At 35.2% G+C, this 15,189-nt stretch overlaps 2 protein-coding genes across 4 annotated transcripts; both read left to right on the top strand.

The window, feature by feature from the left end:
• The first annotated feature begins 3,300 nt into the window (after nt 1–3,300).
• On the top strand, nt 3,301–7,429 carry LOC125202861 (uncharacterized GPI-anchored protein At1g61900-like). Of its 2 annotated transcripts, none has more exons than XM_048101338.1 (8): nt 3,301–3,554; nt 4,841–5,023; nt 5,116–5,718; nt 5,802–6,047; nt 6,167–6,178; nt 6,549–6,692; nt 6,776–6,820; nt 7,055–7,429. In XM_048101338.1, the coding sequence occupies exons 1-8, from the start codon at nt 3,512–3,514 to the stop codon at nt 7,123–7,125; spliced, it is 1,347 nt and encodes a 448-aa protein (XP_047957295.1). In that variant the 5' UTR covers nt 3,301–3,511; the 3' UTR covers nt 7,126–7,429. The 2 variants fall into 2 exon arrangements, with proteins under 2 accessions (XP_047957295.1, XP_047957294.1); XM_048101337.1 differs by lacking the exon at nt 3,301–3,554 and adding an exon at nt 3,561–3,892.
• Nucleotides 7,430–10,768: 3,339 nt separating this feature from the next.
• LOC125201448 (protein DETOXIFICATION 40-like) lies at nt 10,769–14,839 on the top strand. Of its 2 annotated transcripts, XM_048099572.1 has the most exons (10): nt 10,769–10,870; nt 10,953–11,260; nt 11,334–11,558; nt 11,754–12,095; nt 12,170–12,234; nt 13,495–13,551; nt 13,902–14,140; nt 14,294–14,412; nt 14,488–14,574; nt 14,645–14,839. In XM_048099572.1, the coding sequence occupies exons 2-10, from the start codon at nt 10,991–10,993 to the stop codon at nt 14,714–14,716; spliced, it is 1,476 nt and encodes a 491-aa protein (XP_047955529.1). In that variant the 5' UTR covers nt 10,769–10,870; nt 10,953–10,990; the 3' UTR covers nt 14,717–14,839. The 2 variants fall into 2 exon arrangements, with proteins under 2 accessions (XP_047955529.1, XP_047955520.1); XM_048099563.1 differs by lacking the exon at nt 10,769–10,870 and having other exon boundaries at nt 10,919–11,260.
• Nucleotides 14,840–15,189: the final 350 nt, after the last annotated feature.

Genomic DNA, 15,189 nt, shown 5'->3' with positions numbered 1-15,189 from the left:
CCCATTCGGCCATTCCCACACTTTTTTATTGTTAACTAATTCAAAAAAATTCAATGCAACTCTTCCCCTACATATACACCATTGATCATACTGTTAGTACATGCAATCATAAATTAATTTGGACTAAAATGATTTCAATTCACACACATATTATGTATGCTGATAGAGATGTGATTACTTTTTCTATATACATTCAACTTTAATAAACATATATATGTAGACTATGAAAATTGTTAGATTTGGAGAAAGTAAAAACCACACAAAAACTGGAAAATAAGTTAAACTAGTGTTTTTAGTAGGAGCAAAGGTGGGGGTGTATATGTATAAATTATTCAAATTTGATTTAAAATTTGGAAGAACCAAAAATTTTCTGGGTCATTTGGATTGTGATTCTTTTTTAAGAACAACTTCTTTGTCATAACTTTATCGAATTGTCTGATTAATTCAAATCAATAAGTAGATTTCGGGTTGGGTTGACTTCCTTTGTGTTGAATGACGTAGGGACACAAGCAAGTGAGTCGAAGATGAGTGAGAATTTATGAACTAGTACTTTAAATTTGATTTCAAGTTTGGAAGAAGCAAAATTAATTTAGGTCACTTGATTTGTGATTTTTTTTCAAATTATTGTCATAACTCTATCACATTACCAAGCTATTCGAACCAATATGTAAATTTCAGGTTGAATTGACATCCCTTGTGACGAATGACGTAGAGACACAAGCAAGTGGACCGAAGGTGGGTGTAAACATATAAATTATTAAATTTAATTTCATGTTTGGAAGAAGCAAAAATGTTGAAGGGGTACATACCTTCTTCTCACCTTTTTGAAGAAAATGGTTACACGCATTTAATGGTTTCACCATCGCTCTGCCTCTCATTTCCTCCCAATTTAGTGAGGTCCACTTCCATAAACATAAACAACAAACATCTTTACAACACATCATTCACTTCAACACAATATCACCAATCAAATATTGAGTGTTTCTCAACTACATACATTTTAATCAATAGGGTTGTCGATTGTAAACCAACTACTCTTAAAATACTTACGTATTTGCAAATGAAAAAACAGCATGTGTAAAATTAATCGCACTATGTTAATAGAGTGCAAAATAGGTACTTAATAAGTAACTAGCTATGCATGCAATCTACAAATTTAATGATTGAACTATTAAAATGACAGCCATATATTCAATTGGTGTTAATAAAATAAATGTTACTACTAATTATAGAATTGTACTAATAAGTTTCTATCAACAATAAAGAATAAATAATTTGTGTAAATAGTTGATTGAAGAATGGTGCATGTGATGTACTACTCTATTCATGAATGTCCCAATAATGGAGACATCGCCATACAATAGTTTAGTAAATGCGTATCTAATCACGAACGTGATTGTGAACAATATATTTCGTTTCTAAAAAATTGGCCGTGAAGCGTATCAACAAAGTTATAGGTTCAAATATTGTGACAAATATTATGTATAATTAAATACACATTATATAAAAAAAATATATAAATTCAGTGTGTGATAAACAATGAAAGACATTGCAAAACATGGAATTTTAATGAATAAGTATTGAATATCAAAAGTCTACATGTTTACCTTGAATCATCAGTATTGTTTGCCGCTAGTTGAATGGGGTATGTCGTCTGTGTGCCTATTTATATAGGACTAGGGCACAAAACTCAGTAATCTGAAAACAATCCGAATAACATCTGTTCTTCGTTTCTATCCGTGGACGTAGCCAACACAACGTTAGTGAACCACGTAAATTTTGTGTCTCTTTACGTTTCTATTTGTCTCGATTACACAATTGCTCTATTATGTCACAACAATTATATATACAAAAGTTTTATCTAAATATCTTAAATATCAGCTTCAGTACTAAATAGTGGTTGATGTATAGTGGAGGTGAAATGATCGCAACTTATGAGAATTGATAGTATATTATAACGAATAAAGTGGCGATAAAAATGTGTACATTTCCTCACGAGCCCAATTGTACAAAAAATGATACTATGATGTTTACATTCCTCACGAGCCCAAATAATTGGGCCACAGTAGATGCCTAGTGAGGGCCCAGCCCACTTCAATTTTAAGATTCACATCAAACTATTTTTTTCCCCCTATTCTATTGCATAATATACTGTTGATATCATTATTGTAAACTCAATATAAAATGAGTGTTTTATAAATTGCATTCAATAGAGTGTTTTTATATGCGACTCTCAACTGTCAGTGTTATTGTATCGTTTGCAGTTTGAAAATTAGTAGTACTATTATAAATAGACGTGTATTGGATTCCAAATGTATTAATTCCACCCATACATATTAATTTGACGACAATATTCAATTATTTCAATAAATAGCTGTATTTGATATAGAATAATATCATAGCCGAGAAAGCATCAGCTCCAATTGCTATAAGTTATGAAAATAATAAGTCAATAAAACAGTAGTACTACAATATAATTATTTAGGCCCACCCATCCATTAATTTTGGGCCAGATATACTATTAATTTGCTACTTGCACAAAAACAGTAATAATTGGTTGGTCAAAGAAATTTCATGTTCAAACCATACAGTCTTTATTAATAAATATTTATTATTGGATTAAATTCAGGAAGATCGACAGGCACAATAGCTGCATTAAACTATATTGAAATATTAATTAGAACTATTAATTCATGGATATATATATTAAAAAAGGAGTAAATACCAAATCTGGTCCTGAATATATGTCTATTTTACAATTTTGATCTTATACTTTATCTTTTGAATTTTTGCATTCTGAATATTTTAACTCGGATCCCAATTGGTCATACACTAACAATTCCGTCAATTTCCAAACGACTTTAACCTAATTTTGACCATTTTTGATGGTTTTAAAAGTCTCATTCAGATTAAAACTGCTTAAGTGCCCCTTGAATTCATGACTTATCGCCCTATTCATTAATGAAAAAAAAAGAAGAAATTGTTTGATTTTTTTATAGGATAAATAATGAATTTCATCATATTTAGTAACAGTTTAATAATTTTAAAAAATCATTCAATAATTATAAAATTTAGATTTATTTATAATCATTTCAAAGGCTAAATCGTTGAAAAATTATGCATGAATATCAATATCGTTTATTGATATAGAATATAAAATTCATGGTTGAAAACACATCTCGTGATAAAATTTGGGAAATTATAAAAAAATTCAACAAATATTTTAAATAAATAAAATAAACTTAAATTTGATAATTTTTCTGATTAATTTACAGAATTATGGCGGCGCCACCACTCCATCTGAAAGAGCCGCCGGAAATTTGGGAGAGGAGCAGATTTAGTTTGTAAATTGAATAGAAAGAGACATATTTTCCAGGCTGGTTTGATAAAAAAAGAAAAAAAGAAAAAAAAAAAAAGGAGTGAGAGTGAGAGAAGAGAGTGAAAAATCTCACGTGCGGCGCATGTGATCCATGGAGGCAGCTGAGTTCCTTCCATGGGAATTTAATGCATCATGGTCTCACCCCCTTTGGGTGGTTGTTGCAGCACAGCATATGGTAATTACCGGAGATTTTTCCCTACCAACAAAATCACGGTTATTTCCAATTCCGCAGTGGGGCCTCGCTTTCTTCTTCACAGTTTATGTACAGCTATTGCTGCCCCCACTCATTCATGGCTGCCCCAACCCTCTTCCCTTCCCCTTAAATATTCTTTCTTTTCTCCTTCTACCTTGACCTCCAAGTCTTCTTCTTCCTCACACATCACTATATTCTCACTTTCTTTTGTTTTGTTAAGCTGCATTATTCCCCAATTTCATTAAATTGAGGTTGGAGCTAGGTCGAAATGAGGGGACGTTTGCACATTTTTGGTTCAATTCTGCTTCTGGTGATTTTGTGTGAGAATTTCTGATTTTACTTTTAAAACTATTTTTTTGGATAATTTGTTTTTGTTTTGCCTCGTTTATTGAATGGTTTGTTAAGTTTGATGCTTTGGTTAATCTTGGCAAGTTTTGGGGTTTTCAACAAATAGTTGGCTTGGTTTGTGATCTGAATGTGGTTTGAGGGGATGAGATGTTTCCAAGATTGAGTCTTTGGGTTGAGTTCATTAGTGTTTTTGTCTCTGTATTTTGGTTTTCTGCATTGGCTATCTTAAATTCTTGAACTCTGGTGATATGAAGTTGATGGGAATGGCGCCCACTTTCTTCAATATAATGTGGTGTCATGTGCTTGATAATGAGACTGGGAATTTTTCAAGGAAAACCATTAGGGTTTAGGATTGGGGATTCTGTGTTCTTAACCTTTTTACGCGTGATGACGAACATTCTCGTGATATGGCCCCTTTTAAGTGTCACGATTAATTATGGCATTGAATATGTTAACCAAGAATTAGATAGGAGTAGTTCAGTGTTTTTTATGGCTTCCCCATTTCTGTATTCGCTATGAGGAAATGATTACCAGTGACCTCCATTAGGGAATTCTGGAGAAATAGAATTTCAATTCATGTTTTTTCTCAATCAAGATAAGCTAATGATGGTTAAGTCTACTGACTCTACTGGTAGTCTAGTAATCTCAGTCTCTCAGCTTCTATATGTACAACCATCAGTTATCAGTGATTGATGATTATTTGATTTAGGATATGTTGGACTCAACTATGTCAAGATTATTGTAATTCATCAGCTATCTACCTTTGTACAGTTTGATGAAGCAGTCAAATATAGCTTATCTGTGACTAATAAATTCTGCAGTTATGATCTTCATTAACATTATATTGCATTTTCGGTATGGTTTGTTTACAGTATTCTAAACTTTCGATTCTTTATACTGTGAACTTGCTGCTTGTTCAGGTATACATGAATCATCTGGCAACTTTTTGGGTGATTCCAAAAGTTCTGCTCTGGCAGAAAGAAGGGCGGATTTACTTTTACCCCAAATTTCCCCAAATGCTGCTCCTCAGCCGCTCCTTCCTCTTCTTGCCCCATCTCCATTAACACCATTCACAAATATTAGTATAATCCCCAAATTATCTGGTTTGTCACTCTCACATTCTATACTCCAAAAAATAGACATCAATCTTCATGTTATTTCACGTTCGTACTAATTCAAATTTCTATCTGTACAGGAACTTGTGTGCTGAACTTTACGGCACTATCAAACATGATGATGGTGACATCAACCGATTGTATGGCTGCATTCGCACCAGTTTTGGCAAACGTAGTGTGCTGTCCTCAAGTGGAGGCTACATTAGTGATTCTCATTGGCCAATCTAGTAAATATACCAATACGCTAGCTTTAAACGGAACACTTGCTGCACATTGCCTTTCAGATTTTCAACAGATTTTGGTGGGTCAGGGAGCCAACGATAGTTTATCCAAGATTTGCTCGATTCATTCATCGCATCTTACTGGAGGTTCTTGCCCAGTTAGCGATGTTTCCGAGTTTGAGAGCACTGTAGAAACATCTAACCTTCTAGCTGCCTGTGGGAAGGTTGATTCTGTGAATGAATGCTGCCAGCAAGTTTGTCAGAATGCTATTCTCGATGCTGCTAGGAAGCTAGCCGAAAAAGCTTACAGCCTTCTAAGCCTAGACGGTTCTCATGTTCTCTCTGATCATACTAGGATTAATGACTGCAAAAGTATTGTACTGCGATGGCTTGGAAGTAAACTCGAGCCTTCTCGTGCAAAAGAAGTTCTTCGAGGAATATCTAATTGCAAAATTAACAAAGGTAAATTTGATCAATACTATATGATATAATGTATAAAAATTGAATTTTAACTTCTCTCTCCTCCCTTTACATTGCTACTGCAGTATGTCCTCTGAAATTCCCAAACATGAGCCGTGTCATAGAAGGGTGTGGTGCTGGAAAGAGTAATCAGACAGCTTGTTGCAGTTCAGTTGAGAGCTATGTCTCTCACCTGCAAAGGCAGAGCTTCGTCACAAACTTGCAAGCCTTAAATTGTGCTGCGGCACTTGGAGTAAGGTTACGGAAAGCAAACATTACCGAGAACGTCTACAGCCAATGTCATATTAGCCTCAAAGACTTCTCCCTCCAAGGTTAGTTAGTTCTCCAGTGTCATTACAAACATAAATGCAGAAGGGCTGCCGCTAATGCTGAAAATTTCGTTGTTTTGTCATGCCGGTCTGCTTGGGCATCGATCACATTAATTATGCAGTTGGCGTTCAAGGTAATTTTCCAACTTTCGCTTTCACTATTTGTGTTCACTACTATAACCAACTCGATAGGTTTGATTGTGTTTTTCAATAGCGTTATAGAAGTGCATATGAAACCCTGACTATTTAGAGACAGATGCTTTATAAGCTTGTTGCTCTCGAAGCTGAGAAGTTTCGAAAAGATTCTTTTGCTTTGGTTTCTAAGAGAATATATTGCTGCTAAAGGATCTCCATTCGTGGATTCTAAGTTCTTAACTTGCAACCTGATTTTAATCACTTTTGAGTAAAACAAATAAGTGTAAATAAACTGAAATCCGATTCAATGAAGTAGTTCTTATGTTTTTTCATATTTTTAACTGATTATGATCATTTTTGTTGGAGTAGAATCCGGATGCCTTCTTCCCAGCTTGCCATCGGATGTAGTATTCGACCAGTCTGCAGGGGTCAGCTTTCTATGTGATTTGAACGATAACATTCCCGCTCCTTGGCCTACAACCACACAGCTGCCAGCTTCGTCGTGCAACAAAAGTATGTTTGATAATCTATGTTGTGATTTGTTTGAAGGATGTTTCTGTTGAGAACTACTCACAGACGTAACTTTTTTCGTGCAGCCGTCAAAATTCCTGCCCTTCCTGCAGTGGCTTCTGGGCAAAAAAGTAAGTCCACTCTGTACACTATAATCCTTCTATTTCTCATCTCTAACACTGCCTTTTGCCATTCGTAAAAATGCTTCATGTCGCGTATTATAATATGATCACCATTCTCGTAAAACTTGGTATATTTCAGTAGTTTCATGGAAAGACAAGAGGGTAAAAACTCAGCAATTCATTCCCTTTTGATGCTATTTTTTGTTTGTGCTGTTGCTGAAATGAAACATGTTCTCGTATCAGACTTTCAGCAAACGGGATCAAACTATGCAGCGTCTTTGGTGGCCAACGTTGCCCTCTTGATTCTGATATAGATCCTACTAGAACAAGTTGTGCTTTAGTAGATGAGAAGCTAACTCTCAATCCGAACCAATGAGGAGGCTAAGGCGAAAATGCTGAAACTCGAGCCAAGGAAGTGTACCTCCAGCTAGGTTCAGACCGACCCTCAGTTGAAAATTGACTCAGAGGTTAAAATTTATTACAGTTACCATTTGTATATCTTGTGTGCTAGTCTAATAAATTTTATTTGTAAAGAAGCTCCAAAGGATGACCAAATACTTCTTGATTGCATTGTGGCTGCTGTGTATATCAGTTTGGAATGAATTTTGTTGCCGTTTAGTGTTGCCAATATTATTTATTTTTAGTTACATTGTAGTAATACAGTGTGTAGAATGAATATTCGATGGTAACTTTATATAGCTGAGATTATCAGAGAATGAAGCAACTTTAAATCATTGAGATTAACGGTGAATGCTCTGGTCTTGAGATTGGCATGAAGGCCCTTGTTTTGACCCAAAACAAGAAATAGTTCGAAGAAGGGGGGGACATTTTTGCAGTACATGGAGAAAAAATTGTCTCATTTTTTAATTTTCAACCGATCCAAAAAAATAGTCTCATATTAAAAATAAAAAATCTATTCCAAAAGTGGTACTTACTCTTTATCTTTCTTTCTCTCACTCTATACCGCTTTTTATTTTTCCCACTTTATCTTTTTTTTCTGTCATATTTTATCAATTTTGCATCCAAACTCGTGTCATTCGATAAGGCTATTTTTTTATAACTGTAAAAATTTTCAAGTTGCATAAATTGCAAAACCTTTTTTTTCGTTTGCGACGATTATTAATATTAAAAGAACGTAAGATCCGCAAAATCTTGGATTTGGTGGAGCATAGTTCAATTAGAGAATCATCCAACTCAAATCACTTTGAAAGCTTACTTTTGTAGGGATTAGGCAAACTTTAAATTTAAATCACCAGTAATGGCAAAAAGTACAGGATCCCAAAAGAAGAAAATAAAATAAGACAAACTTTTTAAATCAGAATAAAATTGTGGGGATTCTGTACATGATAAAATTATGGTGATTCTATACATAATAAAATAAATTATGGGGTGTTTTAAAGGAAGGATTCGATGCCCTGTATATCAAAAGTCAAGTACTACTACTATAACTGAACCATATACTGCATTATATTGAAAGAACCATCAGACAAAATCCATTTAATTAATAAATCGCACACCAGTTGCTTTCACAATCGATGTGGGACATTGAGCCCTTCTTTGTCAGGCCATCACTTCGAGTTCTCGTAGGTCACGACAAGTTCCTTGCTCGGCCACCACTCCGAGTTGGACGCAAACGTAATTGTTGGTCATGGAGTTCTTTGCCCAGCCACTACTCTAAGACGTTTGGGCTTTCAATGAAAGCAATGAAAACACTAATGTTACGGACTTACGAGAAGAACTCATCCCAAAAACTAGTGTATTCGGAGAGAGTCTATTTATTCTATAAACCTCACATCAGTTGCTCTCACAATTGATATGAGACGTGCGATGTTTAGTCCGTAACAACCATTTATCTTCATTAAATAAAATTATGCACATTTCATATATTAAATGGGCTGTCAATATATTGCATATCACAAGGTGTCATGGACCACCCTCTTGCTGTCGCTTGCATTTCATTTTAATGCACAATAAGGATTTGATTTGACTTGAGTTGATGGAGAAAATGGAAAATAATAATTATAGAATATGCAATTAATTTTTAAATATTGGATCTTTTTAAAAAAACACATGTTTAATCGGCTGAAATTTGTCAATCGGGAAGTTTCAATAACTAAATAGATTTTAGAAAGTAATTTAACAGCGGATTTTAAGTGTTTTATCGATAGATCAATGGATCTATCCATAAATCAAAGTCAAACGTGTGTTCATATAGTAACATGTCATAAACAGTAATAATTTGGTTCTTGAAAAATAAAATTATTATTCACACACTTTTAAATATTGGTTCTTGAATGACAAAAAGATGACATTCATGTCATATCATAAGAAGTACTATAATAATTTGGTGCTTGAAAAAATAAAATTAGTATGCACACATTTTAGAAAGACACAAGCTATATCGTGCAAAATATGGAGCAAGACATTAGACTAATATTAATAGTAGTGCATATCTATATCGTTCATTAATTACTAAAAAAAACTAAATTTTCAACTTTTGTACCGACAAATACAATTTATTAGCCTCGTCACAAGTTGCGAAAAATCTCAGTATAGTATTTATTGGGGGACATCATATTAATTCATGTATAGTAAGACATTAATAAAAGGGATATATAATGACAAAATTACTAACTAACTGGTGGTCATGACTCTTTATATATTTATTGTTTGTGGTCATGAATTGTTTATCGAATACTTAGTACTTATGAATTCACTGAAGAGAAAAGCCACAATTATTTGTGGTCATTCCCTATCAATTTTAGCTCTTTTCTAAATCATATTTTTTGTAGTATTTGAAATTTTTGCATATTAAATTGCATTTAATTTGGTGCTTCTGTGATTCATTGTAGGAATCACAATATGTGGGCATATATACATACATAAATACAATCACATCATTACCATGTTTACAATGGTAATTTAGAGAATTAAAAATCTACTGCATGGAAAAAATCATAAATGTTTACAATGTTCTAAGGGGAACTCTAAAAAATCTCAAATATTCATAAGAAAAATATAAAATCGCAAAAGTTCTTGTATTTATAAATAAACTACTTTATTTATTACAAAACAAGGTCGATTTAGCATTACCATGTTTTGCTATGGTGGCATTTCCAACGAATAGCCAGCTTGAAAATTTGATATAGAAAAAAACTTTTTCATGTATTTTTTAACAATATTAAACCATTTTTATGTAGTGTTTTAATGCTAGATGTGGCCATTTTTTATAATAGTAAATTAAAAAGCGAATTAAGTAATTGTATATGTTCATGCATCAGTCATTCTCTCAATATTACTACTATCTTTTTATTATATTTTGGTCTAAACCATAAAATTAGTTCATTCCATTTTTAAGTAACATTTCTCTACTCCACTAGTAATACCAAAATTGACATAAATAAAAGTAAAAACTACGATACATAACTGCATAAATCTTAGTCTACGTACAAGTTGGTCGACTATATTATTATATCTCTCAATATTTAATTTGTTAGTATGTTTTAAAAATTACAAAATCCAAAATTTAACAACTGAAATCCTAAAAATTATACTTTCTCAGTTCCATAGTAATGAAGGCGTTTCTTTTCGGCACGAAGATTAAGAAAAATTGTGTTAGGTGAATTAAGTAAAAGGAGAATAAAGTGGAAAATGAAAAAGGTAGAGATGAAGAGAGAAAAAAGTAAGAGAGGGTAAAGTAGGTGTGTAAAAATGTGTTAACTTTTACTGAAAATGGAAATGACTTTATTACTATGGAACGTACCAAAATGATAAAACGACTCTATTACTATGGAACGGAGGGAGTAGAAGTTAAAAAGGTCAAATGGCAAAAAAATAAAATCATGAAGTTTAATCAAATTCTGATTTATCCCATAACTTTATAAAAACTATGAATTTATATCACAACTCCCACAACTGTGATAGTAAAAAATATGATGATGTTACGTTTATGAGTTATGTGTGCGTATATAAAAAGTAAATATACATAATTGTGTACATCCAAGTTGCTTGACTAAGGCTTGGTGTTTCATCATGGACGTCATGCTAGGCTCCAAATATGTACGTATATATTGTGTTATTCGATTTCATGATTTTCATTTCATCTATTATCTATATATGATTCATTAACAACGCCTTGAAGAGCCAAGAGAGAGTATATATCATAATCAAGCAGCTTTAATGCCGCAAAGCGTGGCTCATTCGAGCTCCTCAGAGCTCGAAAATGTCCTGACAAACACGGATTTAGCATGGTCGACCCGATACAAAAAGGCCACGTGGATCGAGCTCAAACTCCTCTCCAAACTCGCCGCCCCCGCCGTCTTCATGTACCTCCTCAACAACTCCATGTCCATGTTCACCCGCATCTTCGCCGGCCACCTCGGCAACCTCCAGTTCGCCGCCGCCTGCCTCGGCAACCAAGGCATCCAGCTCTTCGCCTACGGCCTCCTCGTAATAATTACATAATTTTTCAAAATTAATGTGCAGTCCACCATCCTTTAACATTTCTAATTATTTTCGACAGCTCGGCATGGGGAGCGCCGTCGAGACCCTCTGCGGCCAGGCCTACGGCGCCGGGCGCTACGAGATGCTCGGAATCTACCTCCAGCGCGCCACCGTGGTGCTCACGCTCTTCAGCCTCCCGCTCGTGGCGATCTACCTTCTGTCGCGCCGGCTCCTGTTGGCGATCGGCGAGGAGAGGGAGGTGGCTGAGCTGGCGTCCGTGTTCGTCTACGGCCTCATCCCCCAGGTAATAAAAATTCATAAGGTTCCATCCCAAGACCAATTGATTAAATGAAGTTGAGGCTAGTAATACTTACTGGTACTTTATTATTAATAATAATTATATGAATAAAATATTTTTTAAAAATTATATAGAGTGATTTCAGTTCTTTACTATACTGGTACGAGATATTGTTATAATTATTTTTGTTTCATTTGCAAGGTGCTGGCGTACGCGGTGAATTTCCCGATGCAGAAGTTCCTGCAGGCGCAGAGCATCGTGGTGCCGGGGGCGGTAATATCGCTGGCGACGCTGGCGGTGCATCTGGTGGCGAGCTGGGCGGCGGTGTGGCGGATGGGGATGGGGCTGGTGGGGGCGGCGCTGGTGCTGAGTTTGTCGTGGTGGATCATGGTTGTGGCGCAGGTGGTCTACATTTTGAGGAGCCAACGGTGTAAGGACACGTGGAGGGGGTTCAGGTGGGAGGCGCTGACGGGTTTAGGGGAGTTTGTGAAGCTGTCGATTGGATCCGCGGTGATGTTGTGCTTGGAGGCGTGGTACTTTCAGGTAATACTCAAATCTTTAAACTATTGATTAGAAAAGAAACGTTTTATCAATTGAGCTGCATTTCATAATTTTAGGTATTAGTCTTGGTTGCGGGACTGCTGGAGGATCCAGAGCTCTCCTTGGATGCTCTTTCAGTATGGTTAGTGTATCTAATATCGATCACTTTTATCTTTTCTGCTTAATTAAAAGTTGTAGGGATAATATATTTTCTTCCAGAAAAGAGAAAAGTAAACTATATCATAACTAAAATATTAGGAATCAGTTGTGAAAGTTGTCTTTTATTTGAGATACTATAAACTAAACAACATGATTAAATTCTTTCTACTTTTTACTTAATGTTCGTATTTAAAAAAATCAGTGCTTATTACTCATTCTATGCATTCGAAACGTGTCATTTCTTTCGGGTATTATATATGATACGAAAGGTTAACTTTTTCCTGTTAGTTCCCCTCTTCAATTGTTTCAGAAAACCTACCAAAATAGTACAGTACTTGATATTTCACGAATTTAATAAAATAATTAAGTTTGGTAAATCAATCTAGCAACTTTAAAATATACGGAGCAGTAATTTTTAACATTTTTCTTATTTGTTCCTTTGTTTTAGATTTGGGGAATAATGTATAATTTGGAAGCTAAAACACTTTAGCATAATATTATGTCTATCTCCGTCCCAAAGTAGTTGAGCATTTCTTTTGGGCACGGGATATATGAAATCAATTTTTTAAATGTTAAAGTGGAGAGAAGAAAATAAAGTAAGAGAGAGTAAAGTAAGAAAGAGAATAAAGTTTTTATTAAAAAAATAAATGTAACTCAACTACTTCGGGACAAACAAAAAAAAGAATACGACTCAACTACCTTGTGACGGAATGAGTACTAAAAATGGTTAGTTGTTATGAGTGATATATTACAAAAAGATCATGAGTAGTTTTCCACGTCATACACAATTTCTCTAAATACACATAAATGAGACAATTGGAAAAAAAAAAAGTGAAAGTTTTGTTGTGGCTATTTTCTAAAGTTATGAAACTAGTAGAATTTGATCAAACTTTGTGATTTTTTTACCATTTACAGATTATGATCAACATCAAACTAATTTCTAGTGCTAAACAGTCGAACTCTTCATTTTTAGTTATTTTAGAATATTGATAGATAACACGTCAGTTCTGTATATATCAAGACACCCTAATATTTGTATCCTGAAGAAGGTAGTTGGCTATTTATTGGTTTGGGGACTGAAATTCAGTCATTGATTGCTATAAAGGTGAGAAATATGCTAAGATTAGGTAATTGATCTAACAGTCATATATATATATATATAATAAGAGTACATTTTTCTATAGATAAACTTAATGTTTCATGAATTTATGGGCTACTAAGATTTTGGCTTTCGTTTCTGTAGCATGTCAATAAATGGGCTACTATTCACGGTCGCAATCGGATTCAATGCCGCTGCCAGGTTGTTTCCTTTACCTCTTAATTTCATATACTCCCTCCGTCCCAATAAATATGAAATGTTTGTTTTTCGGCACCCGATTTTATGTAGTGTTAAAGAAGAGATAGAAAAGTAGAAATAAAGTTATTTCTATATTAAGAAACGTTTCATTTTTAATGGGACAACTCAAAAAGGAAAACGTTTCATTTCTAGTGGACAGAGGGAATACTATATTTTATCTTTGTCAAATCTACCCCACAATTACTAGTTAACACTAATTTAATTATATTTTAGGTCACCCCCTAAAAAAGTTATACAGTATTAGGTTAAATTAAACATGCATTAATAATGATTGGAAGAGTTAATTAAAACAGTGTGAGAGTGGGGAATGAGATCGGAGCAGGGCACCGCAAGGCTGCCGCGTTCTCGGTGGTTGTAGTTAATTCAGTGTCGTTGGTGGTGGCGGTGATCGAGGCCATCGTGGTGCTGTCGCAGCGCCACGTCATCAGCTATGTGTTCACTGGCGGCGAAAGAGTGGCCGATGCGGTGTCGGATCTCTGTCCTTTCTTGGCAGTCACCTTAGTACTAAACGGCCTCCAACCGGTCTTGTCAGGTACAATTATAGTATTCGCATTACTCTTTCCATCCCATTCAGATTTATATTTTCTTTTGGGATGTCACACTAACAACTTCTCTATATTACAGTAATTTTACTTTATTCTCGATTTACTTAACATACTAAACAACACTGCATAAAATTTTGAAGGAGTGGCGGTGGGGTGTGGATGGCAAGCATATGTGGCATATGTGAATATAGGATGCTATTATGTGGTGGGAATTCCAGTGGGATGCGTTCTTGGGTTCAAATTCAATCTTGGTATTAAGGTAAACATTAGTTAATAACTATAGTTAATTACTCCATATTTGAATTTGTAAAAAGAGTGGTATTAACAAATGCAGGGCATATGGTCGGGCATGATCGGAGGGACGATGATGCAAACTTTGATCTTATTATTTGTCACATTTCGTACGGATTGGAATAAAGAGGTACATTAATTTTCAATTCACATCACATTCATTTCATTGTCTGGAATAATTAAATGAGTTAGGTTTGCAGGTGGAGAAAGCCCAGAAACGATTGGACAGGTGGCAAGATACTATTAAGGAGCCACTGCTGCTTAAGGAATAAACATCATTTTTCATATGCTCATTACAATATGGAGTAGTATTAGTTATAAGCATTGTGTTTAATTTCATAAGCTTACTTGTTCTTGCAAAACGTTTGATTGTAGTAATACATAATTTGTGTGAATTGCACTAATAACTCAACCAGTTGTTCGGTTAGTGAACAAACATGAGAACTCATCCCAAGACGAGAATATAAGGGGAAAAAAAGCCTATTTAGTCTATAAAACTCACACCGGTTGTTTCTACTGCTGATATGGGACATTGAATGTCTATGGACTTTAGAGTGTCCACTATAGGCGAGCCGCGGCCGGGCCACGGGAGAGCCGCGAGCCGCGGCTCCCTATAGTGCGGGGGGTGGGCAGCCGCGGCGGGGGGGGTGGACGTGGGCGCGCCACGATCGTGGCCCGGCCGCGGCTCTTGGGCGGGAGCCGTGGCTCTCCTATTACAGCGGCCACGGGCCGCGGGCCGCGGCTC

Source organism: Salvia hispanica, chromosome 1 (assembly GCF_023119035.1).
Source record: "Salvia hispanica cultivar TCC Black 2014 chromosome 1, UniMelb_Shisp_WGS_1.0, whole genome shotgun sequence".
NCBI classification, from domain to species: Eukaryota; Viridiplantae; Streptophyta; class Magnoliopsida; order Lamiales; family Lamiaceae; genus Salvia; species Salvia hispanica.
Note: the sequence above shows the minus strand (reverse complement) of the source record. Positions and strands in the feature narration are given on the sequence as shown.